Genomic DNA, 27775 nt, shown 5'->3' on the forward strand with positions numbered 1-27775 from the left:
GGAAATGCCCAAAAGTTAAATTTTGAAAAATGTACTATGGGTTACCTCCCATGGACGATCTGAAACATGAAATTGCTCAATATTAGGTAAAGAAAAGACCCAATTAATGATAGCCAAATTGCAGATAAGCCGATAACCCATCATGCGATCAATGGCAATAGCAGTCATCTGCGTACTGTTCTTCCAATAGGAACTCACTTCATCTATTAACAAAACTTGCATATCCTGAGTAGCACATAACTTTGTGATGACTTGGCCATATCTTTCTAACACAGTTATAAGATGTGTGAAACTTTTTGAACCAATATCCAGAAGGGTCTGAATAACAACTTCAAGTGCAAACTTGGGCCCATGAACTTTAATTATATTTTCCTCAACCCATGGACTGATTTCACGAGCTGTCTTCCTTCCCCTAATCATGATGCGCAACTCTCTAGAAAGAGCATAACCTTGATCGTCTTCAGAATTGTACTTGAAGTTGGGTCCACTCTTTGGTGGAAGCAATTCCTCAAGTGCAGATGCATTCTCAATGCTCTAAGAAATAGATAGGTAAAATAAGACAGCTTCATTAGTCAAGATACACAAAAATAAATAAAATCACGCCACAGAAAAAATTAGATCAAATAAAGCACTAATTATATTTCTAAATTACAAGTTTAAAAATTAGTCTGCCTGGAAGCACCTAATTGATATACACAGAGCATATGCATGCTAGCACTAGCAGAAAGAAGAAACGGAAATTATTCAGGGACAAATACCAAATTTAACAGTCCAAACCAAAACCACTGTTTTTGGTGTAATTCTCAATTTAGGTTGCCCAAGTTCTAGCATCCAACCCCATATTTGTCCCAACTCTTTGTGGTAACCTTATCCCTGTATTAAGTTCGATGCAAGGAAATAGAATAATAATATTCAAATTAATTAAATTATTTTTTCTATATTGACTACTGTTCTTTTGTCTCCTTCTACCTCTTATATCTTCCATTCTAATAGATTCAACTCATCCGACCATAGAATCTATTGGTCAACTTTGAACATATCCATAGCATCTTAAGCAATTTTTTTCTTCACTTTATTTTCATCTCTTAGAGCTAATTGCTCTCTAATGATATTTATTTTCTCCTTTCTATTAATTCCATACATCCAATGTAACATTCTAATCACTTACATTAACTTTTTGAACCTTAAGTTTTCTAACAGTTTAACATGCTGATCTAGATTCATTTTCATGATAAATTTTGTTGCTGAGTATCTAGGTCTAAAACAACCACCAATATTATCATCCAAGTTTAGGACCTGCAGTTTTAGGTTTACCAGAGTTAAATACCATATTCTTCAGCTGTTAAGAGTTGTGAAGAATAAAGAAATTAATGCATAGCATCCTTGTTGTGTCTAATCAAAACCATAATCATAAATAGTTACAAAGATTTAAATTATATGGGCCATCATGAACTTGCTGTCAAAGTTGATGTGATAATAAACATCAGAATTGCAGAAACAGAATTTACTGTAGGTTAAAGTAATTTGCTCAATTAACATATGGATTAGTTAAAAACAAAAAGGAAATAGCGTGTACCTGCTTGATTTTATCCCAGTATGACAAACGAACTTCCCTTTCTAACACTTCTTGTACAAATACTCTCTGTGGCGCCCATCTTGGAAGATCTTTAACATGAGCCCATTCTTCCCAAGGCCAAAAGTACTGAAAGTTTGACCTACACAACCAAGATATAATTATCCAGGACAATGAAACACACGAAAGCATATGCATTCCAGTAAATGCATTCAATTGATACCAACATAAGACTATCCCATGTAAGACTAAGGCACTAGGATTATAAATAGCAGAGAGATATATATATATATGTCAGACTAAGGAACTAGCATTATCAATGACAGTGATTCAGCCTGCCTCTTATTTGCATTTCCAGCAGCATTTTGGAAGACAGCACTAATTGCACAATTCTTTTGTAGAAGCCGTGTCCAACAACATTCAACATATTAAGAATAATGATCCTTGGATGAGAGAATGTCATTTTGCAACTGAAGTTAAGACAGAGTGATGATTTACAAATAACAAAAGGTATAAGATAATTCTCTTGGGATCCATCCCGTTTCACTAATGGTTGTACACGACATCCATCAACTTACGAAATACAACAGGTTGCTGATCTTCCACTCCCATATTGTTAAACCCTTGACCATTCTCTCTTTAACCAACAATTTGGCTCCTCCCCCCTCCCTCAAGAAGTCTTCATGCCACCACTCTTCAGTCAGCTGATTTCCCCTATAGGAAAATCCCATGCAATCTTTTCCCCAGCAGTTGTCACCCCTTTCACTATACACCTCACCACTCTGATGTCACTCTAGCAACTTGTTCAATTCTCCACTAGTTGACTGAACGCTCCCTATCAACTCTATGCCCTCACTATTTCAAACTTACACTCTTGATTGAAGCCTGACATATAGGCAATCACATTACACTCTGACAATTAGCTGTTGTTACTTGTTAACCATATATACAACCTTCTTACTCTAACCTTCTTTGCTGGTTACTATCCCTTGCTTCCAATTCCAAAAGTGAATGTTGCATTGCTGCGCTCTTCTGTTATTGATGGTTGTCAAGGTATGTTAAACCAAGCAAGATCTACTATAACTTGTTGCAAAATCTCTCACGCTGATGAAAATTGTACACTGCAAGTCTGCAACGTAATAGAGTGAGACCACAAAACCATACGGAAAAATGACTGACTATGCCCATTGTCATCTTATGCCATACATGCTTGACTATGGCTCATGTGTAAAACAACAATAGTAAAAACTTGAAATAGGAGATCTTTTTTTATTTTTAACATTTCAACACATTTAGAATCTAATCGTTCTACATTATTCAGGAGAAAAAAATGAGATCAAACAGAAGCATATTTTCCATTTCACAGTCAAATTCCAACATACTTTGTTTTTCTTCTACAATAGATACCTATAAATAAAGAACTTACAAATGATGAGAAAACCATAGAATCAGTCTAGTGCGACATTCCATATCGAGATCAGCAATTCTATCAAAAAGGGCACGAACAGCTCCAGCCACAACAGCAGGAAATGCACCAGGTAAGGCCTAACCAAACGAGAAAAGCAATTCAAAAACAATCATTTAACTAGAAACATTTAAAATTCTTTTAATGCAACCACTGAAGAGGAAATCCAACATAAATTTCCTAATAGAATAGAAATAGCGTCAGCTATACCAGTGTCGTCATCATGAACAAAGCATGTTGGCAACTATAACACACGGTATGAAACAAAATTTAATTTAATTTATCTTTGTGGTTTTCGGTGCATAAAGGACAAACTAAATTTCAATATAGAAATTAAGCATATGAAAATTAAAGTGGCATATAACACATGATAATACTGCTAATCAAGTGCCAGTAAACCATTAGAAGAAAAAGACAGACACAAAAGCAGAATAATAACAGCTCAATAGCTATACACTAAAAGTAAATTAATAGATAACCAAAGTGATTTGAACTATGTTCTAAAGCACCATGAATATAACACTAACATGTGCCAGTTTTATGGCAATAAAATGGAGACAAGTGAATAAATTTAAACTTCAAAATGATCAACAAAATATCCAGAAAGAACAAGTAGTTATGGAGCAGCTAAAATTGCACAAAAAAACTGAAGGTTACTGCTGTTATGAATCTCGGAACCTAAATGCAAACAGCATATAGAACTACGGACCAACTTGTAATTTTCACATTAACAACATAGGCACCAGGATCTATTTAGGAGAACATGGTATCAAAGCCAAATTTCCTAGCGGCCATCTTCCACCATGACAACCAGCTGGTGTCAATTCTCTAGCACATGCAAGAAGTCCCCGGGGCTATGATGCTGTGATAGGATATCTAGATTATCACTCAGGCATCAGTTATTCGATCCCCAATTATAGCATATTTGTAGAAATTTTTCCTCCAAATGAGGAGCGCAACCAAAGAATCTTTTGGGCTGGCCGCCGCGTGTGCTTCCCGATTTACCTTGGTGGCAAGTGGGAAACTTCCGTGGGACCGGGCCGATCACCCCAAGGATAGTCAATGAGGCTAATTGGGTTTATCATTTTTTCAAGCACATACAAGAAATTGGAAGATTTTCTCAACAATGAATGCACACAAAACCTTCAAAAACTATTCAATTTGGCCACATTACTAACCATACCAGCAAGTCACAGCACTTAGTAAGGGGGGACCAATCCAAATGCAATCAGCCGCAAGTCACAAATATGGAATGGATAAGCACTGGTCTGAGTCAAGAACTGTTAAAACAATCAAACCCACTGCAACAATTATGGTTAGTCTGGTTGTCTAAATTTTGGCTTATTTGATGTTTATGATTGTTTAGCTTGACCTGCTTGATTTTTTTACTAGTCCCAATGATCTGCACCCATTTAGTTCTAGCAGACGATATCTACAAAACCCAAGCATTGATTGTCCAGTATGTGTTGGTGCAGGGAGCGCCAGACGATCGAACCTGTGTTTTGATAATGGCAAAGGGTTCAAAGTTAAGGTTACTTGTTGTCTAACAAGTGTGAATGAGCTTGTATGAAAGTCCTAGTGAATTCTAAACAAGTGGAAAACCCTAAGGGGAGGTAACCCTAGGTCCTAGGGGGTAGTAACTCTAGGTAATGGAAAATCCTAGATGCGGTTAGTCAACGAAATTCTAGTGCGGAGGACTGGGCAAAGTCTTGGCGGGTCGAGAACTTTGAGCAAAATCCTAGAGTTGAGGATTATAGGTGAAAATCCTGGTGGTCGCAGACCAAGTGGAAGTCTGGACGGATCGTGAAGCGGACGTTCAGCATGAAATCCTGAAGTCTCGGACGCTAAGCAAAAGTCCAAACGATCTGGGGAACCGATCGGGCAAAAGATAATTTCTCCTGAAAGGAGTAGGTGAGGACGTGTTCCCCGTTGAGGGAACAGTAGGCGTCGGTTCGACTTAGGATTTCTGAGAAATCCGAAAATCATAAACCGGATAATCTGAAGACTGTCAACTACTTGATTATTCATATTTTATTGTGCTAACTTTGTTTTGCATGGTATATTTTGCTCGTGGACTAATATGCATTGCAGGAAGGGAGATGCACAAGGAAATGCTTGGATGAACAGTGTCTGAGGCGCCTCCGGGGTTGTTGGAGGCGCCTCGGGTGCCTTAACCAAAGCTTTGCGTAGGAGGGAGCAGTAGGCGTCTTGGATCAGGGATGGAAGGCGCCTTCCAGGAGCTTAAAGGCACCTTCAACCGGATAAGTTTCGCAGCTTGCGGAAATTATCGTCTCCGACGCTGCGGGGATAAACTTCACAAGAGGCGCCTTCAAGGAGGTTGAAGGCGCCTTCGACAAGTTATAATTGCCCTCTTCAAGTAGTGCATCACACACAACGAATTCTTACAATCTTCCTATTGTGTGCTGCTCCAAAGACAAGTCCACGAGGCTGTAACACTGCTTCGACGATCGAAAGCTTGCATCTTCAACTCTCTAAGTCCTCGGTATAATTTCAGTTATAGCACTTAATCTATTTTCATTGTAAATTGTAATTGTCTTTGTAATTTGACGGATTGATAGTGAATTGCCCAAAGTAAACACTTAACGAGTGTGAACCTTGGAGTAAGAGTCGCCACTTGCTCCAAACCAAGTAAAACCAACTTGTGTCATTGTTTTGTTTATTTCTTTATTTCCGCTGCGTCTATTTCCGATTGCTTTAAAACGAACGTGAAAAAGCCATAAGTGTTATTCACTCCCCTCTAGTATATCTCAATCCTACAGTATGTTGCATGCATCTGTTTAGTTTATAAAATGCATCCAACTTAAATAATCATACAAGGTAGAAATCAGGAATAGTTCCACAATAAAGCACAAAAAGTAAGATATTCTTACCATTTAAAAGTTAAATCATCTAAAAGTTACATGGAACAAACTCTTTTGTACAATTAAAACTGATAAAAAAGTCCTTGTGAAAATTGGAACTCACCTTGCACAGATCAATGATTACCAACGTGTAATAGATGGGCCTAAATGGCGGCTGAGGAAGAAACATTAGCTGAAAAGAAATGAACAAAACAAAATTGAACATGTAAGCATATACTTCTGGCATACACCGAGAAAATGAAGTGTTAAATATCTTGATTGGACAAAGGGAACAGAATAAGATCATGAAAATAGACAACACTTAACACTATTTAAGCTTCTAAAATGGATGAACTTAAATAAATGAACAAAACATCAAACTGAGATGGAAACTAGAATTGCATCTAAGGTCCATAACCCAGAAAACAGTTCCAGGAAGTTGTGGACAACACATCTCAAGTCTAAAGATGAAACATGCCCAGACATAGGCATTCTTTTTCATATAACTAATGTAGCAACTTCCAGTTGGACAAGTGAACCAAAGACAAGAAAAATAATGATATATCTATATTTTGTCATTTGAACTAATGCATGAAATATTTACATTGGGATATGTCATGATAGTCAATGCATGCTAGTTGTAGATAGTAAGTTGGTCATCAGACAGTGAGGTACTATGGCATTCCGCCTTTGATCATGTAGATGCTATGATTAGGCTGTGTTGATGCAATTACATTGAAAGGCTCATAAACATCATTGTGTAAATAGAAATTGACTATACACGTGCAGTGATCCTATCCATACTGGAGAAACTGAGTGTGATCGTAGTGTCCAAATAGGTGGAAACCAACAGATCCTATGCTCCAACCCACTTAATGAAATGTAGCTTGATCATGATAAGTTTCATGCTAGCAGAGTTGCCTTAAGGCATTACGTGCAGCAGCAACATAGGCATTCATGTGATACGCTGGTATAGAGTTGCACAAACGCATTGAATGGGGTAAGGTGGGCAAAAAAAGACATTCATCCAGAACCAGAAAATAAAACAAAACCAACCCAAAATCAGTTTTTTTTCCAGTTTAAAATAATGGATTTGGTTTGATTTTCAGGTTTTAATATCAAACATGAAAAAAAATCAAGACAAACCAAACTGGCATTTAAACAAGAACCGTCACATATTTGGATAAATAAGGCAATATGAAACAAGAGTATAAAGTATTATGCAAAAGTATCTATAAAGATTACCTGAGAGAATATAGTTTCTGCCATCAGATATTCATAGCGGAATGATACAGGCAAGCTGGCCATGTATGAAGCACATTCCTTCCGGCTATCTTTCCAAGAATATAAATAAAGAAAATGTTTTATGATTAGAATTATGTAAAATGTTTTGTGTTTAGAATAATGTAGCAGAGCAGTTAATAATTAATATCTTAACAAGAAACTTGCAACATGAAAATGAAAATTGTAGATCTGATGTTTCTGAAAAAACAAAAATTTGAACTAGTAGATAAAGTTCAGGACTATGCATTTGCTTGAGCGATACTATAAGTAGAACAGCAAGAATTACAGGTAGCAAAATTCACTGTCATATAGTATGGTTTCACCGACATTGTTGAAAAGGTTTTTATTAGAGTTATAATCAACATTTTCATATTAATCCATGAAAGATAAAGATTATACTGAAAGTAAGAGTGATCATTGGCAAAAGTTGAAAAAAAAAGGTAGTAAATTAATGAGCAATTCCATGCTGGCATATTCGTCCTATCTCTGACATACACAAGGGGCAACATACAAGTTGTCATGAAAACCTAAAGTAAGAATTGTCACTGCTACATGAACCTAACTCAATGACAAAGAATATATATATATATATATATAGAGAGAGAGAGAGAGAGAGAGAGAGAGAGAAAATTGAGGCGCCTGGAATTGATCCAAGCGCCTCAATTCATTTTTTTATTTTTTATATTTTTTAATCTTTTCTAAATCTTAAATCCTAAACACATATATTATATCCCGCGAGGATCTAATTTTTTTTAGTTTTATATTTTTTTAACCCTAGAGGTAAAATCTAATTGGCTTAACCCCCAAGCTAAAAAAATTAAAAAAAATATTATTAGGCACCCTAAATATATACTCCATGAGCGGCTAAAATTTTTTTAGTTTTATATTTTTTAGCTTGAACACTATAACTCAACTCTTAAACCCTAAAGATAAAATCTAATTGGTTTAATCTTGGAGCTAAATAATATATATATATATATATATATATATATATATATATATATATATATATATATATATAAGTTCATATATCTATATGGCAGGTATCTCTCAGTAAGTAACAGAAAATCTTAAGAACAACTACATCCTTTGACAGCCCATCAGTTGTTCTTTAGAAAACTTTAAAAGAAAATGGCAGTTGTTCTTTAGAAAACTTTAAAAGAAAATGGCATGAATCTCCAAAAGCTTATCCATCATTGAAGGAAATGAATGAAGGACAATCAACAATGAAAATAATTTAATTGACTTGAATGTACATAGTGACATAGGCCCTACATAAGGCTCAAGGGAGGGATACTACTCATTAGCCATCAATATATATATATATATATATATATATATATATAAGACAAATATAGTTTGACCTCAATGATGATATACCAAGGACAACCAATGAGAAAAATGCCTCTGATATAGTAAAACTACGCAGAAGGTTTGTTAACAATGAAAATAAGAGCATGTCTCGAAAAGAACAAATAGCAAAATCAAAGATCAGATGTTAATGATGTCAGGAACAGAAATAAGACAGCTGACAATCTGTCCGCAATGGTCTCATTTAGAAAGATCCAAAAACTGAAGTATAAAAGGCTAGGATATTATGTATAATAATGTTTTCATGGTCATTTGAACCAAGTTTCAGTTATGCAATGAATATACTGAGTAGCATGCAAATAATTATAGTCTCAATAACAAAAAACTTGTCATAAGAGAAGAATTATTTTCTGAGGCACATTTAATACGACTTGATATTTTTTTTGTTTTTTCATTATTTACCAATGTTAGTTGCCTTTACTGAGACATCATTTTGATTCTGAGAATCCTTCTGCTGAACCATCTCACAATTATTTAAAACTCAAGAGAAGCTATGTTAAGACAAAACATGGGAGTGATATAACCCACCATCCGTTGAAGAAAAGCAGCACATCTAACAAATACTCTTCCACAATGAACCGGTCAATAGGCTGTATATGCTGTCACAGAGAGAGAACATTAGAATTGCTTCTTCGAGGAACAGATCAAGCAAAGATCTACAACATGACTATAGGAAGATATTATGCTGTAAAACAATGAAAGAAGATGCAACTCTAGCATCTGAATGAAGATTTTAGACAAACCAAACAACACAGAACTGGTCTAAGCTTCCTTGAAGGAATAAAAAGGATCCTAGGCAATTTGAATTAATACAGGCTTTTTACTTTAAATATGAAATTGATTCATGATCCTTCTCAACTAATGTGATCACACTTTCTACTGTCTAACTCAACATATTATTTCCAATTTCTCACCACCATGCCCTTACTAACTTTCCTAATTCAGATACCTAAGATTCTCAATAGAAACCTTTAGAAAGGCTTTTAATTACAGGAAAGTGTTAATAATTCTGATTCAGTCAGACAAATTGGATGATTATCTCCAGAAAATACTTGTAACTCAATTTTTGATCTGCTATTTTTGAGTCAAGGAATAATAGATATATAGAATCAATATTGATATATCCATCCTGTTATTAAACCCAGTCAATCCTTTTCATATGGCTCTCGGTCATCAATTGTTTAGAAAAACCTTGGTGCTTAATCAGCTTAATCAAACATTTCCAATAGATGAATTCATCATTAGACTGGCATTTACTGGATAACATTTAGGCATTAGCCCTATAAGACAACAAATTCTCCCAATATGTTTGACATGCGCTACTGCTTCAGCCTTAATGCAATATGCATGTATCCATCCATTCAAATTGTAGCAAACCATGTTCATCCAATCAGAACTGACATTTGATTTTTCAAACTTGCAATTCTCTTCCTTCTTTCAATTCCATATCCATCAAAAAGTGTAAAAGAAAAAAATTATAACATGAATGTCCACAAGAATTTTAACAAATTGACCGAGATTTCAATTCCTACCATAATGATTCAACTCAGAGAAGAAGATAACATATATGATGGATATAAATCACACATAAGTGACTAAGAATTACTGCTCAAAAAATAATAAACAACATAAGATGAACAGGGGAATAATCAACCACTAAAATGCTGGTGTATAGTTTCAGTTCTCATAATTGATTTTGGTTCAAGTGAGAATTGGAAATTCAAAGAAGCCAAAAATCAAACTGATTACTTATATCAGCTCCCTTAATAAGTGTGCATGGAAGTAGACTATTAGTCATAAACATTGAATGTGTATCTACCTCAGTTTTGCTTGAAGGGAATATGTGAAGTCGACGGAGCCTTTGAGGATACTTCAGCTTGACTTCATAATTATCTTTTTCTCTGGATATTGTAGACTGTGAAGTTGCAGATTGCTTTGGACAGCTGATATGAGGAAGACTGTAAGATTTTCCAGTGACCAATTGCTCTTCAAAGGATAGATGAGGCCTTGGAACTGCAAATAAAATAGAGCAATATAACATACCAAATGCCAACAATAGTTCAATAATCTGTTATAACTTGATTCAGATGAATAGCCAAAAGAAAACTGTACTTATATTTAACATCTAAACATAAAAATACCACTAGACTGAAGAGTAAGTTAACAATAATTCATGATGACCAGCAGGTAAAGAGAAACATCTCATTTTACCAACAAATGGATAGGAATGTACCTACTGGACACAACTAAAATTAACAAGAATAGAAGATGAAGATGATGGGTACTGAGAAGCCACACATTGATAATCTATTAAACATCAAACATTCCCTTTTAATAGAACAGGTATAACTTGCATTAGTTAAACGTTAAGCGCAGTTGCATTTTAAAAACAAGGTAGTATTGACGAGCAGCATAGTTTGTTTGGAATATAAGAGAAACCAGTAATCCTGTCCTTCGCTTTCTTAGCAATAAGGTTCAGAAGATAAATTTTTTTCCACATGTAGTTCTACAGCCATGTTGAGGCTCACTGACTACTTTCAAGAATGTTTAACTGAATGTTAAATTGCATGGTATCAAGTCCATTATTTTTCAACAAAGGAGGTTAGTTATAAAAGATTATTAGCAACAAGCATCTAACTAGCATTGCATAAAGGTGCATTTTAGGATACATAGGCTTAAAGATCAAAAATCAAAAGGTTTCTCTTCATGATAATGTAATTAAGAAAATAAAATAGGAATGCTATAGTTGGCAGTGTATGTGCAACTATTATTATTGCACAATAAGAAGAATCATCATTTTGTTCTATACAACACAATTACAAAATTGAGCACTATCAACCATCATGATGGCATTGAGTAAAAACTAGATTTGAATAAAGCACCAACCACTATCAACCTTCCATCCATTAGAGGAAAGAGCTTGTATACGATCCCATAAATCTTCTAGAAAATCCTGAAAATAAAATACAATGCACAATTACAGTTTTCTTAAAGTAATGAGAGGTTAGAAGTGTTCAATACATTACAAAACAATGAAACAGAAAAGTTTGCAAAATGGCTAATAAAAACTACAATACTACCTACATACACAACATTCACCACACTCTTCAGATATAGCCTATCTGCATAAATATAACCAATCTAGGATTCTATGAAGAATTAAGAATCAAAGCACCCTGACATGGTATATCATTAGCACCATAATCTATTACAAGAGATAAACTGTGAAACACATGAACACTATAAGTTGGCAATGGTTAGTGCAGAACGACTTTGAAGGCCAAATAAGATTACCTTTTCAGTGACAGATTTGTCTCCATCATTCTCAAATGCAGTGAAACTATTATCATACGAGCGCTTCCTGACCAATAAATAAGATTGTATCTGAACAATGACTCGATCAAACTCCTCTGGCACTTGCTGCAATCCAATGTGATGGTTACACTTTATTATAGCAGAAAGAGAATAAATATACCTACAAATGACTAAATTAACGGAGATAATGTTGTTAATGTACTTAGTTCCCTATTGAAAAAAGAGAAAAAAATAAACTGAATTATGCAATGATAAATGTTTTTGGACAGGGAAAGATGCCTGCCACATGTAAAGTCCAACTTCCATTTTACCTGAGTACTCAATTGGATTGCCACACACTCAGGAGAAAGCACTCATTACTGTTGATTTTCCAGACAATTTTTTCCTTTACAATTATCTGAAAATGACATTGTGTATAATTGTATATGCCACGAAATTAAATTGTGTCATGTGTTGAAGTGTGATGCCCTCAGCGCCTTAGCATTGGATAAATTTAAGGCAACAAATTTCAATAACAAGAAGAAATGGAGACAATCTCAGGAGCAGAGTGATTTGAAGTGCAATTATCATTTCAATGAAGACCTTGGCAGATAAAAAACCTGGTGTTTGGTGTCGCAGAAACATCATCTCAAGGCATGCGTAAACTTTGATGACATCAACATCATCAAATGCTGAAACGTGTAGGACCATCAATTGGTAAGGCACAAGTCATATTAAGTCCATGATGATCCCTAAGTGTACATAGTGAAACATTTTCCTATTTTGACTAGAGCTCTGTGTCACCGCTGTGCATGAAGGGATCCCTCACAAATGGGAAACAGATGGTTAGACACTCAAGTGATGCATTGAAAAATCATTGGCACTCAAAACAAACCACTGAAATTCTTTGGCAAGTTGTTGAAGCAAAAAAATGTGGTACAACTTCCTACTCTTGTCAGGCATAAATCTATAATTAGTGAATCCTAGGTCTATCATTATTCGCCGGATAAGATCTTCAACCCACCCTTCCTTCCTGTCAAGCACACGCTTTCATGCTGAGATCATTATTGTTAAAAATATCCAACGTGCTTCTGATTATACCTATGATCACAGTGTAGATCTCCAAGTTTCAATACATTATTTTAGCATCGACACCGATATTCAGAATGCATGACTGTAGTTTGACAGAAATTCTATTTCTTCATTGATAGGATATCCTCCTTATATACAAAAATAAATCCCTTAAAATTAGGGCTGCGATAAGTATGAGCTAATTACAATACATCTAGGAAATAAATCCCTATAAAATAGGGATAAAATAACAAGTTGCCTAGTTTGAATTTCAACACTCCCCTCAACCTAGGCTATAAATGCTCTCCAAACCCATAATTGAGCTCAGCTCGGAGATGTTGGGTTTGAATAATACCTTTGTCAAAATGTGTCTGGTGTTTTGAAGGAATATGGCGGCGCATGATGTCTTCATTTTCAATCTTCTCACTAATGAAATGTTTGTCAATTTCCACATGTTTGGAACAGTCATTCTGAACTGGATTCTTGGCAATGGCAATAGCTGACTAATTGTCACACATAATTTGAATTGGACCTCTTGTTTTTAGCATGAGTTCCATTAGAATCCGTTGTAACCAGATTCCCTCACAAATGCCCAATGTCAGAGCTCGAAATTCAGCCTCGGCACTACTTCGAGCTACAACTGTTTGCTTTTTACTATGCTAAGGGACCAGATTTCCCCAAAGAAACGTACAATATTGAGAAGTAGATCTTCGGTTACTAGGTGAACTTGGCCCGTCAGCATCAGTGTAAACCTCTAAGGTTTGTTTGTCTTTCTTTCTAAACATAAGTCATTTTCTTGGATCCCTTTTAGACATCTCAATATTCGAATTCCAGCATACATGTGATCAATGGAAGGATTTCCCAGAAATTGTCTAACCTAGCTGACAACAAAACTTATATCTAGACAAGTGTGAGTTAGGTAAATAAGTTTGCCTACCAATCATTGATATCACCTTTATCAGCTTCCATTTCATCGGTCTAAGACCTTTACTTGGTATTAGGATCCATCGGTGTATCAACTGACTTCATCCACTCAACCACCTAGTTTCTTGTAGTAGATCAATAACATCCTTTCTTCGAGAGACAAAGATTCCTCTATGACCTCTAGCGCCCTCCATTTCCTAAAAGTATTTGAGTTGTCCTAGATCCTTGATTTCAAACTCCTTAGATAGGAGTGACTTGAGCCTTTTGATTTTTGGTTTATGATTTCATGTGAAGACAATAGCATCAACATATAGAGTTAGTACTGAGATTTTTCCATGTAGAAAATGTTTCACAAATAGTGTGTGAGACCGGAAGTAGCCATCTCTTTTAAGGACTTTAGCAAATTTGTCAAATCAAGCTCTGGCTCTCCTTAGTTTGCAAACTTTTCCTTCTATACTATTTGTCTCAGATCCTGCGAGGACATCCATGTAAACATCTTCCACAAAATCTCCATTTAGAAATGTGTTCTTCACATTTAGCTAAACCAATGGCCAATCTAAGTTAGCAGTAATAGACAGTAATACCCGGATGATATTTAGTTTTGCAACCGGTGTAAAAGTCTCCTGATAGCCAATCCCATAGGACTGGGTGTAACCTTTTGTCATCGATCGAGCCTTGTATCTATTTATGCTTCCATCTGGGTTTTGCTTGATTGAAAAAATCCACTTACATCCCACAGTTCTTTTTCCTTGAGATAGCTCAGATGGTGTCCAAGTCCCTGTGTATTCCTCTAAGATTGTCTTGCGTCATTCAGGAACTTTTAAAGCTTCATACACAAAACTAGGAATACTGATCTTATCAAGTGATGTCACAAATGCTTGGTACCCTAGAGATACATGTAAGAAAGACATATAATTGTGCATCGAATGAAGAGTACAAGATCAAGTACCTTTTCTGTGTGTAATATGCTGGTCCAATGTGGGATATATGGAACTGGTTCTATTAGATCCCGCTACTTTTCAAGTTTAACTTAGCCTTGAGTTGACTCATGATACGGCTAAGTTTCATGCAAAGACACAAGATGTTTTCTCCTCACATAGACTTTCACTATATCATGGGAAGGTGGCATATTCTTTTGAGGTTTCGAGATAGGTGGCATATGTGATTGTGACGATGATGGAGAGAAAGAAGTTGATACGGATGATGGAGAGGAAGGAGTTGATGGAGGGTTGAGTGATGATGATGGTAAGATTGAGGAAGGATTCGGTTCGAGAAGGGACTCCTAATCCCGATCCCAATACAATTTAATTTTGTTCTCCCCTGAATTGTAGTATTGGAGTAGTATGAAATGTGTTCAAAGAAGGTAACATTCATAGAGTGATAAAATTTCTTGGTGATTGGAGAGAAGCACTTACAATCCTTTTTGTTCGTTGAATATCCCAAGAAAATGCACTTAAGTGCACGTAAATCAAACTTTCCCGATATTGAGAGTGTTTGTGGACAAATGCAATACATCCAAAGAGTTTGAAAGAGATGTTGGAGATAAGTCTAAATGCAAGATATAGGTTTTGTGAAACCTAAAATAGAGTGCTAAACTTAAGAACTTTGGAAGGGAGACGATTAATAAGATAAGTAGCTATTAGAACTGCTTCTCCCTAAAATTTGGTTGGAGCGTGAGCTTGGAAGAGTAAGGAGCGGGCTACCTCAAGTATATGATAATTTTTTCGTTCACCTATACCATTTTGTTGGGGTGTATTAACATATGAACTTTGTTGGACTATGCCATTGGATTAGAGATAGGAGCTAAGGCTAGAATTAAAGAAGTCTTTGGCATTATTTGTTTTGAGAATCTGTATGTCAGCCTCGAACTGGGTTTTGATCATAGCATGAAAATTCTGAAAGATTTGTGTGGTCTTAGATTTTTTCTTTCATAAGAAAAATCCAACACAACCTTGTGTGATCATTAACAAAAAATAAGAATCATCTAGAGCCAGTAAGACTTGGATTTTTGAATGGTCTCCAAATGTCCCCATGAATGAGAGAGAAAGGTTGTGTTGGTTGATATTAACAGGGTGCATAAGTGTGTCTGGTATGTTAGCATACTGACATACATCACACTAAAAGAAATCAGGACTTTTTGTTGATAAATAATGAAGAGAAAAGATGTTTCAAATAGATGAAATATGGATATCCTAATCGATAGTGTCACATCATAATTTCACTTTCATTATTGGATAGACTACTGGACCTAAAACTATAGATTGGCTACCAATTGAGCTCAATAAAGTGGCTATGTAGGAAAAGCTAAGAAGGTAAAGTCTTGTGTGAAGTTTAGCACAGCCAATCATCTTCCCGATGCTCAAGTCCAAAAAAACACAACAATCACCAAAGAACTTAGTTTCACAGTTAAGGTCTCGGTTGAGCCTACCAACTGACACAAGATTACAAGCAAGTCCAGGCACATAAAGCATGGAATTGAGATTGATATTGCTGGAAATTTTGACTGCCCCGTTCCGACCACTTTAGTACTGGTACCATTTGCTATACGCACCATTAGATCTTTGTCACATAATATAAATGTTGAGAATAACATTCTGTCACATGTCATATGTTCAAATGCTCCTAAATTGATGATCTAAGAGAACTTGTTTGTGTGCATTGAAATAGGATTGCTAGTTGATGAGTTGGAATCTGAACTCTTAAATAGATTATTCTGTTGAAATAACTTTTGGAGCATATCTAGCTGCTCTTTGGATAAAGGAGAGCTCACAGATTTTGAATTTTCAACATACGCATGATGTGCCTTTGCCTCTTGGCAAGGAGGCTTCCAATCGACAGACTTTCCATGGAATTGCCAGCATTGTTCTTTGAGATGGCCTCGCTTTTAACAGTGATCACACCAAGGCCTGTTCTTCCATGGTCCATTGTCACATGCATTTCAAGGCTCACCAGCGTTGCGGTTTGTGGACTAACTTCGAGCTACTAATGCACTAGAATTAGTAGAGCTACTAATGCACTAGAATTAGTAGAGCTACTAATGCACTAGAATTAGCAGAGGAGTCCTCGCATAGATTCGGGGCCTCCAAGATGTAGGACCATCCCATCATTATTCATTTGTGACTCTCCTCTCAGCGCACTTCTATAAATGCTTCCCTAAGGCTAGGTAGCGGCTTGTTGCCGAGAATTCTGCCCCGCACTTCGTCAAGCGACTTATCGAGCCCACTTAAGAACTTGAAGACATGCTTTGTCTCCACAATCTTCCGATAGCAATTTCTATCCTTTGTGAGTTTTGAACATGTCTAGTTGTTGCCGATACCGATTAAGTGAGCTGTAGTAAGCTGTCACTATGGACTCCCCTTGTTGGAGACTTTGCAAAGTGCCTCCACATGAAAAAAACTCTATAGTGTTGTCACAGCTTAAGTAGGTTTTCCGGACAGCCTCCCAAACATCGCTGACAAAGGTACAAGCAAAAAATTTTCACCAATCTCCTCCATCGAGTTGATCAGCCACATCACGAAGTTATTCTCAGCTCTCCAAATGCGATGCTCTAGAGAGTCAAGATTTGGTTCTGGAATACAGTTGGATAGTCATCTTTGACCCTTCCACTCACAAACATCATCATAGATTTGGACCATTGAAGATAATTGTGGCAATTAAATTTGTGAGTAATGATGGAAAGGAGACTGCCTTCTAGAGAAGAAGGCATGACGCGAAACCGAAGGAAAATCCTGCCATGTCTTGCACTGAACAATCAGAGTTGGTAATGATTTGTCACACCGGGAAGTGAGATCAGATCGTTTGTCCCAAGATTCCCATGTCCCCTCACCGATCGAACGGGCTAGATCACATGTCAAGGATGCAGGGCACATCACGAGAATGTCATGCCCGTCCGATTGGCGAGGAGACACGGGGACATGGAAATCTTGGGACAGAGGATCTGATTTGCCTAGAAGTTGACTGCTCTGTTTATTGTCGATGACCGGAATGGAAGTTGATGTTGTTGTTGCTGGAAGAACCAGCAATCGTTGGAATTGTCTTGCGGATGGAGGAAGAACGAGCCACTAGGGTTTCTGCAACTAGGGTTTTTTGCTTTGATACCATGTAGTTTGATAGAAATTTTATTTCTTCATTGATAGGGTATCCTCCTTATATACAAAGATAAATCCCATAAAATTAGGGATGTGATAAGTATGAGCTAATTACAATCCATCTAGAAAATAAATCCCTAAAAATTGCCTAGTTTGAATTTCAACAATGACTAAATAAGACATTAGGTTTTTATACATATATCATTTGATTAAAAAAAACCCGCCTAAAGTCATACTAGAGATGACATTATGAAGACTAAAATCTCAAACAACATACATAGGAGACTCAAATTAACTGGAGCAAAAAAAAGTTGATATTGCTCACGCCAAGCGGCCAGTATCGCTGGCCCCATGGCAAAATACAAGCAAGTAGGGACATTTTGCCATAGCACAATGACCCTTTGCACGAGGAGATCAGGCACCTAACGATGCATTTTGCACCCGTTGGGATTTGACCCTCAAGAACTATTGGAGCAAACACCCATGCTCAAATTAAGCATTTTCATGAAGTTGAAGTTGTCAGAACCCAATACTATAAAGGTATCCATATGACCATATCCGTTCTATGATGGATCAGCATTAAATTACTAAAATTTAACCCAAAGACTTATACGGGATAGAAAATGATGAAATGATTAACCACTCAATAAAGGCTCTAAATTGGTGTAGTATTTGTTGGATATAACAGGTCTTTGAAATCATAGAATTATACAACATTGAATAGAAAATTTGTATTTGTGAGGATGAGATATTAAATGTAGGTCTATACAATATGGTTTTGCAAGCGTTGAATGATAAAAAATTAATACCAAACCATAAAGAGGATAATCCCAAATTGCATGACTAGCATCTAATTTCAAAAATATTTTAGGGAAGGACCCATACATATTCGGATCAATTGGAGCTCCTATATCTTCCAAAAGGGAAAAAGCTTTCTGAGAGTTATTTCATGGATCCGTAAGAAAATAGTTATGTTCTCTTGGTAAATCAAAAGTGTATAATGCCTAAAACTAACCAAAGTTCACTGTGGTGGAGGTGGGGGAAGCGGATCGAAAAAAAAAAAAAAGGAATTCTAGTTGTAAGATATCTAATGAAACTGTAGCAGGAATTGAGATCTATGATCCGATCTGCAAGGATCATGATTGAGAATTATTTGATTGTCTTTCTTCAAGGAAGAAGTGAAACATAATCAACTTGAATGCAGGACAGCCGTTCGAAATCTTAGGGAGAGACTTGATTTCTTATCTCATGTCTGCTTGCGTGAAAAAAGACCAATTGAGGGGGAGGGTTTCTTCAAACAACAAGGAGCTGAGACAAGTATTCAATCAAATGATATTGAACATATTTCCCATCTCTTCTCGAGAAACAAGTGCGGTATTTTTTTGCAAAATTATGCTCAAAATTTCATATGTGCAATTCCGCCAAGATCACTTCGTTAATTGGGGGAAGAATAAGCACGAATCGGATTTTTTTAGGAACGTATCGAGAGAGAATTTGATTTGGTTAGACAATGTGAGGTTGGTTAACAAGGATCGTTTTTTAAGTAAGGTATGAAATGTATTGTCAAATATGCAATATGATTCCACAAGATTTAGATATATTTTCATTCAAGTAGGGGATTCTACCCAATTGAAAGGATCTTCTGATCAATCCATAGATCATTTTGATTCTATTAGAAATGAGGATTCAGAATATCTCACATTGATCGATCAAACAGAGATTCAACAACTAAAAGAGAGATCGATTCTTTGGGATCCTTTCTTTCTTCAAATGGAACGAATGGAGATAGAATCAGATCAACTCCCCGAATGCCTTTTTAGATCATCCTCAATGTCCTAGCTATTTACAGAACATGAGAAGCAAATGAATAATCATCTACTTCAGGAAGAAAAGAATTTTTTGGAAATCCTACAAGATCAATTCGTTCTTTTTTCTCTTACAGATGATCAGAACTTCATCTGAGTTCGAATCCTATAGAAAGGTCCACCAGAGGAGATTTATCACTCTCTTGATAACTCGAGTGGATTACATTTGCTATGACTCTGAACCATATGATAGTTTTGCATCGTGAAGAATAGTCAGTACAAATTAGCTTTAATAAAAATTGACAAATCATAAAGCACAATGTAGTGACCAACATAATATGGAAAAAGTTGCTCGAGTCCATATATGAATGATGGATACATGGACTTTCCATAAAAAAACTATTTTTCATAACAATAAAGAAAAATTGAAGAGCATAAAAAATGTTAAACACATCAACACTGGATGAGTAAAGAAAAATGAGAATCGATGAGCAATACCAGGTGAGATACTTCCAGTGAATAAAAATGTAATACCTCTATCAATTCTGTGCCTCCCCATGGAAGACTGGACAAAATGCAGGTGACATAGAAGTCGGCACATGGCTGCCAAGACAGATTACCAGCCTCCTCATCTATAGTTAACAGAGCAGAGGATAGAAGTGTCTCAAAGACTTCAATAACAGAACTAGGGAGGACAAGCTTGCTACACATCTACACACACGCACACACACAAAAAGAAATATAAGATTCAAGACCTGATAGAACCAGGCAGATCCTAAAGTACAATTGATATTGCATAAATACAAAATTTGAGTTAGGAAAATAAATTAAAATTAGCTGAAGTGCTAGATACAAAAGAATCTCAGTAGTTTCATTCTTTACACAGTATAACAACTGGAAGAAAAAAAACTGCACCTCAATAAACAATTAGGTAATTCAATATAATCAAAGAGTAACTAGAGCGATCGGTTCTAGTTATAAGAGTATACCTATACACATTAGTTCCACTTGAGGCATTTATTGAATGATGTCAAGGATCTAGTTACAGGACAATATACTGATGTAATTGTTCACAAAAGACATAAAGAATATTGCAAATCAATGCAAAAACTTAGTAATCACTTCTTCTAGTGGTAATCACCAAAGTTGCATCTGGGAGCTCATTTCACGCATATTCTAATTGTTATTTGGGATCGAAGGAACTTTCTCATGCAGTAATCTTAAAAATGCCAATCCTGTAAAATGGAAGGAACTAGTCAATATAATATCATGTACTACATCCAACACAAATATTCACAACCCTGAATCCCAGTCAAAATAAATCCCTGTTGCTCTCACTCTCACGACTTCTCAGTGATGAACTGTATATCATTTGTAATCTTACAAAAGTGAAGTAAGATGATGAGGTAAAGTGATTGTAGAGTAAGTAGAAAAGGGACTGCAGAAGAAGGATCAGATATAAGTGTTTCGGCACCATGCTAACACATCATGCCGAATGAACAAAAAAGAAAGGGCCAAAGAACAAGGGCGAGCAGAAGCAGCAAAATAGGAAGAAGAAGACAATGAGAAAGAAGCAATAACAATGGAAGAAAAAAGAAGAATACTAAAAGACAGGAGTTTGAAGCCTTGTTCATTAATCTAGCAACACGAAGGAAGCAAGTTCTTTGTTGAAAAGCACACAGTTGACAGCGGAACATGAATGACTAACAAGGAGATCATAAACTATTTGTGAACATATCACCATGCATGGAACTCTCACACAAACACCGCAACACCCAAAATCCTCATGCAAACACTTCGCAATGGGTGAAACACTCGTACAATCTGCACCAACATCACAAAACACTCACTTGATCCTCATCAACATCGCTGAAACAAACAGACTTTCACATGGCCAATAGAAGATGAAACCAATCAGACACAAAAGAATCATTTTGAAAAAACTATAAGTACAATTTAACGGGAACATATCCGCAAAATATTAAATTATTGCTATCTTAATTTGGTACATTTGTCTAACAAAAGACACCACAACAACAACCAAGTCTTATTCCACTAGATAGGGTCGGCTATATGGATCCTTTTACGTCATTGAGCTCTATCTCCTATTATATCATCATCCTTATCCCACTAGGTAGGGTCTAACAATAAATTTTATCTTAGTTTATTGTTGCTAACCAAGCCTTTTTTTATTTTTCTCATCTTCGTTTGATGTGTGTGTTTGTCATAGTTTCACATCGCCTAACTGGAACATTTATTGGTCGATTAAGCACGTGCCTGTACCATCTTAAATGTGTCTCTTGGAGTTTATCCTCAATAGATGCAACTCCGACTTTCTCTCTAATGCTCTCATTTCTTATTCTGTTCATCCTCGTATGTGCACACATCCACCTTAATATCCTCATCTCTGCAACTTTCATCTTCTACTCATGTGCTCGAGTCATAGTATAACATTCAGCTTCATATAATATAGCAGATTACGATTTTGTAAAACTTTCTTTTAAATTTTAGAGGTACTTTACGGTCACATAAAACATCCAACGCTCTCCTCCATTTCAACCATCCTGTTTATATTCTATGTAAGACATCTCTCGCAATCCTTCTATCATTTTGCAAAAATAATCCTAAATATTTACAGCTCTTGATTCCAGGCAACTCATCATCTCCTATCTTAACAATTATCTCATTACGTCTAATATTGCTAAATTTAAATTTCATATATTCTATCTTTATTTTACTAAGCCTAAAACCTTTATCTTCTAATGTTTCCCGCTGAGATTCTAATTTAGCATTTACTCATTCACGTGTTTCATCTACCAAAACAATATCATCTTCAAACAATATGCATAATGGTATTGCGTCTTGAATGTGTGTAGTGAGTTCGTCTATAATTAGTGTAAAAAGATTGGGACTTAGAGTTGATCCTTGATGTAACCCTATCTTTATTGGAAATGCTTCAATTATTCCGCCTGAAGTCTTTTCTTTGATCGTTACGTCCTCATACATATCTTTAATTAGTTCAATATATGTTACACTAATACCTCTTTTTTCTAGAATTCTTCATATAATTTCTGGACTCTATTATAAGCTTTTTCTAAGTATGAATACCATATGTAGATCTTGTTTTTGCTCCCGATATTTTTCAATTAGTTGTCTATAGCTTCGAATTCTGGAAACAGCCTCTTGCAAAAAGCAAAATAAGGCTGCGTACAATGGATCCTTCCCCAAGATCCCGCATAACAAGGGATGAGCATTCGGTTCATTCAGTTAATTTGATATTAATTTTGTATAAATTCTTTTTATTGTTATTCTAAACAAATTTAGTTAATTCGGTGCTAATTGAAATAACTAATTTGGTTAATTCAGTTTTAGTAAAACTTTGATTTGATTCGGTTAGCCAACACTAAATTGGTTTTCGATTAATTCGGTTAATTTATGGACCGAATTAACCGAATGTTCACCCCTACGAGGAGCTTCATGCACGGGGCTGCCCTTTTGTCTATAGCTTCTATTGTCGATTTTCTAGGTATTAACCCAAATTGATTTTCGGTCACTATGGTATCTTTTCTTAATTTTTTCTATTACTTTTCTTAAAATTTCATGGTATGACTCAATAATTTAACACCCCTATAGTTTATACAATTTTGTACGTCTCCCTTATTCTTATATAAGGGAACTAAAGTACTTACCCTCCATTGATCAGACATTTTTTCGTTTTCAATATCATGTTAAATAATTTTATAAGTCATTATTCAATACCTTATTTCTCTAGGCCCTTCCATACCTCCATTGTGCATCCCATTTAAAGTTTGTTCTACTTCTGAAGTTTGAATCTATGATAAAAATTTAAATTTCTATACTCATTTGACCTACATAAATTACCTAAATTAAGTTCCCTAAACCTTCATTAAAATTTGATAAAAATGTCACTTCCACGGCTCTTTTATTTTTCCATCATTTACTAGTAACCTATTACATTCATCTTTAATACATTTTATTTGGATAAAATTTTTTGTCTTCCTTTATCTCATTTTAGCTATTCTATAAATATGTCTCTTCCCCCTTCTTTTATATCTAATTTTTTATATAATCATTCAAATTTCTTTTTTTTTGTTTTATTCACTACTTTCTTTGCCTCTTTCTTGGCTTTTGTATAGTTTTTAAAATTTTCCTCATTTTTACAAATATATAATTTCTTAAAAGCTACTCGTTTTTCCTTCACTTTCTCTTGTACTTTCTCATTTCACTAACAAGATTCCTCATTTAGTGGTGTATGTCCCTTTGACTCACCGTGTACACTCTTAGCTACTATTTTCAACTTTGATATCATCTTATCCTATATTGTATTAAAGTCACCATATATTTTATCTAATACTTGTACTCCTACCTTCTCCTTAAATATATTTTGTTTTTCAACCTTTAACTTCCATCACTTAATTCTAGAAGTCGTATATATTTTCTTTCTATTAATATTATGCTTGAGGCGTATATTCAATTAATAGATTATCGGTAGAAATTAGAAATAAAATATGTAGAAACTGTATAACCTATTAGAACTATGTTCATTAAAAGAGAAAAGAAAAGGCAAATAAAAAATAAAGACCAGTCTATGAAACAAATTAACTACATACCAGTGCTGTCAAAAACCTCAAGGATATGCGGATTTTGTCACAATTTTCTGACAACAAAGCATCCTGACAATTTTAGCAGATGCAAGTGTCAGATAAAGTTCAATACCAGAAAACATTGTTTTAGCTGGACAATAATTATAACAAACTAAAAACCCTGGAAAATGATTTTATTGCTCATTGGGCAACCAAAGAAATAGTCACATGACAATGAAAAGCTAATCATTACTTGCAAACAGATGTAACAATAAACAATTTGACAGATCAAGAAAAGATCAAATAGAAAACTCTTCGCATATTCAATTTGAAAGTACAACATGGATAGATATCAAGAATTAGAATATTACTTGTAGTTTAGAGTGGATGGCATCTACGACATCCTTTCCAAAATCTTCATTCTCTAAATTTATGAGGCCAACCTGAATGGATAAGTAAACAAACGAACATACAATCAGGTTCTTGGTTCAGAACACCTATGTGAGCCAATGACAAGATTAGCTGAATCAAAAAATTGATTTTTCCAATGTCTTTTCTGAAAAATAAGAGACGAATTGTCAAAACCATTTTTGGCAAAAGATGCATGACTGTGCAACATCATTAATGTGATGGAAAGATAACAAGACATAAAAGTCACAAATGGCACAGCATGTTGATGCGGTGCAGAAACAATTGCTGGCAAAATTATTTGTGGTGGCATTCATCCTTGTAGAGGTCCAGTTGAGGCGAAATCAAACAATGTTATGAGCATGTGTAAAGAGCCTCGCCCCCCACCGCCACACACACACCAAAAAAATACCCCTCTTAACTTACAAATCCTAGGTATGCCATTGTCTATGAGTAACCAAATATAATTTGCCACAAGTTAAAGTTAGGGCAAACCATGTCAACCATGCATGCGGATTCATAATAAGTAGAAACAAAAAAGGAGTAAAAAAACAATAGAATTGTATATAAGAATTCTGTAAAAAGGTGTTGAATGACACTCATATAGAATGTTGAATGAAAGGTTATCTTGAAATAACAGTATATTATATAATGGAATATTATAGCAACTAATTTGGCATACCAATACTGAATAAAATGGAATTTTATGTGGCAACTGTTCAGCACACTGAAGAAGAAGCTGCAAAAGAATCCATGATATCCATGTTAGCAACACTACACAGCTTCAGAACAACACTAGCAAATCTCAGTTCATGAAAATTAACAGAATCACTACAATAGGAAAAGAGTAGTACTACAACTTGTTTGCTATGCTACATGCATGTTAAGACACACATCTTGCTAATCCCAACTATTTTTGAGCATTAGAGTAAACAAATACAACATCAATATTTCTAATAATAAAGTAAAATTGTCTTTCAATAGTTAAGAATCTAGTAGTTGTAAATCAAAATGTTTGTTCAAGATTCTACACTTTTCAGTTCATAATTTTGGAAGAATAGGAAATATTAATTAATGAAGGCCCACAAATCAATCTAGAAAATAGAATGCTACTAAAGTCTTTTTATGGCCCAATAATTTAATCAACAAGAATTCATATAGCCTCTTTAGATTAGAAAGTACTATCATTTCATCATTATTGTGGACAAGATAGATGGAATGGTACTTTCCTAGTCTGAAGAACATCAACAATCATAAACTAAAAACTAAATTGATTTTCTCTATGTTCCTATTTGCATTTTCAAATACTTATTTTTCATCCTTCCATTGTATTCTCTCAAATCATTGTAATTGTGAAATGCAAAACTAAATTCTTGATGTGATAGCATGTAACTTGTAAGTGGCCCTTAAACAATTGTTTTGCAAGTTATTAACACTTCCAGTATTAATTAGATGGATGTTACTAAAAAAATATGACTTATTCTGCAGTGTTATATTTTGTGTTTGACAATATATGATTGACATATAGTTTTCCCATGTTGAATTACAAATTGATATTGATTAAATACTGTATGCCATTTTTAATAATCATGTATTATTAAAATTGTATATCAACAACATATGCCCCTGCATGTTGCATATGGCTTGTCTAGTGTGTGAGCTACTTACCTACTAAAAACACCTTTTAAAACTTGTTTTTATCAACTATGAGATACATTTAATTCCTTAGAAGAGATAATAATGAGTACTGGTCCAATTAAATTTTATTAAAATATGGCATTATTGTATCACTTGTGTGAACCACAATAGACATCTTATTAATTATATGGTTAAATTACAAAGTGATTTTAAATATAATTCCATTTCAACACAAAATCTAAGTTCAAACACTGATAATTTCCAAAAAAATTGGTTTTTATTTTCTTGTAAAAAAACGGTACCCTGGATGTCCAGAATGTTTGGTAAAAACTTCTTTAGGCTGCTATGCTTAAACATAAAACAAATAGAAAATTTTACTGATACATCATGTCCCACCCTTTTGTGCCATGAAAGGGCAATCGAGACCGTCCAAGAAAGAAAACATTACCTCAAGTATTTCATCTTTAGAGTGATCAAATTCTCGCGAGAGCATACTGTGACATGTTTCCTGTAACCAAAAGAAGAATATCGATACTTTAAGAAAAGGATATGCACCTAACAATGATGAAAATTAACAACTAACCTTGTGAAAAGCCAAAGTAAATTATATGCAAATATAAATTAAGTAGTCACAGCATCAGAAGAATTAGCCATAATCTAATAGAAAAGCTCACATTTCTTCAGAAAGCGCTGGGTAACATGATTCCAATGGTATAGGCCATCGGTCACAAACAAAATTCTTGTAGCACAAATAATGAGTTGCAGCAATCACAGGGAATGATGAATTTATTGCGACGAGACCGCAGACATATACTTAGAGGAAGAACTTTACCGTTCAACAAAAATCCCATATTTTGTTTTCTTCACAATAAATCGAACTAAAAACCACCTGTTGTACTAAAAAAAAAGACAACAACTCGCAAAGTCCTGAACCTCCAACTGTTTGGACGTGTTTACCCTAAACTACTCACTGAAAAACACGGCATAGAATTTGCCCTAATACGGTATCAAGCCAGAGCAGGGCGGAGCCGGAATACCAACGTTCTAAAATACTATTTAGTGAAATAACCAAAATAACTAAAATACAAAGAAAAAAAACAGAGATCTGGAAAGGGGGGCAATCAGGAGGAGAAGAACCCTACTATGTGGTCTTTGTAGTCGACTGAGCCTCCGTACTCTGGGCACTTATCGCCCACCCGAAGAAGAAGCGCCCGCCAACTGCTCATCGATTCCGGTGATCCTGAGGGTTAGTGGAGTTAGAAAAGGAGCGCCTGCAGGAGAGCAGTGAGCGTTCTGGTCGGTAGCAGTAGCAGAACGAGGAAGGAGGGTTTTGGTTGGGGACTTCAGCCCGAGACCGAAACCCTCGCGAAACTGGGCGTCGATTCGAGA

The 27775-nt window shown here is 35.3% G+C and overlaps 1 protein-coding gene across 1 annotated transcript; it reads right to left on the bottom strand.

The window, feature by feature from the left end:
- On the bottom strand, positions 1 to 27775 carry LOC122031748 (nuclear cap-binding protein subunit 1-like). The gene is made up of 15 exons (XM_042590873.1): positions 27529 to 27775; positions 26835 to 26894; positions 25431 to 25487; positions 24712 to 24783; positions 24368 to 24430; positions 20271 to 20447; positions 11849 to 11974; positions 11441 to 11507; positions 10374 to 10567; positions 9083 to 9153; positions 7145 to 7229; positions 6024 to 6092; positions 3000 to 3118; positions 1577 to 1715; positions 1 to 534 (listed from the first exon to the last, which is right to left on the bottom strand). Exons 1-15 carry the CDS (start codon positions 27610 to 27612, stop codon positions 16 to 18), a joined length of 1902 nt encoding a protein of 633 aa, XP_042446807.1. The 5' UTR covers positions 27613 to 27775; the 3' UTR covers positions 1 to 15.

Source organism: Zingiber officinale, chromosome 1A (genome assembly GCF_018446385.1).
Source record: "Zingiber officinale cultivar Zhangliang chromosome 1A, Zo_v1.1, whole genome shotgun sequence".
Taxonomy (NCBI): domain Eukaryota; kingdom Viridiplantae; phylum Streptophyta; class Magnoliopsida; order Zingiberales; family Zingiberaceae; genus Zingiber; species Zingiber officinale.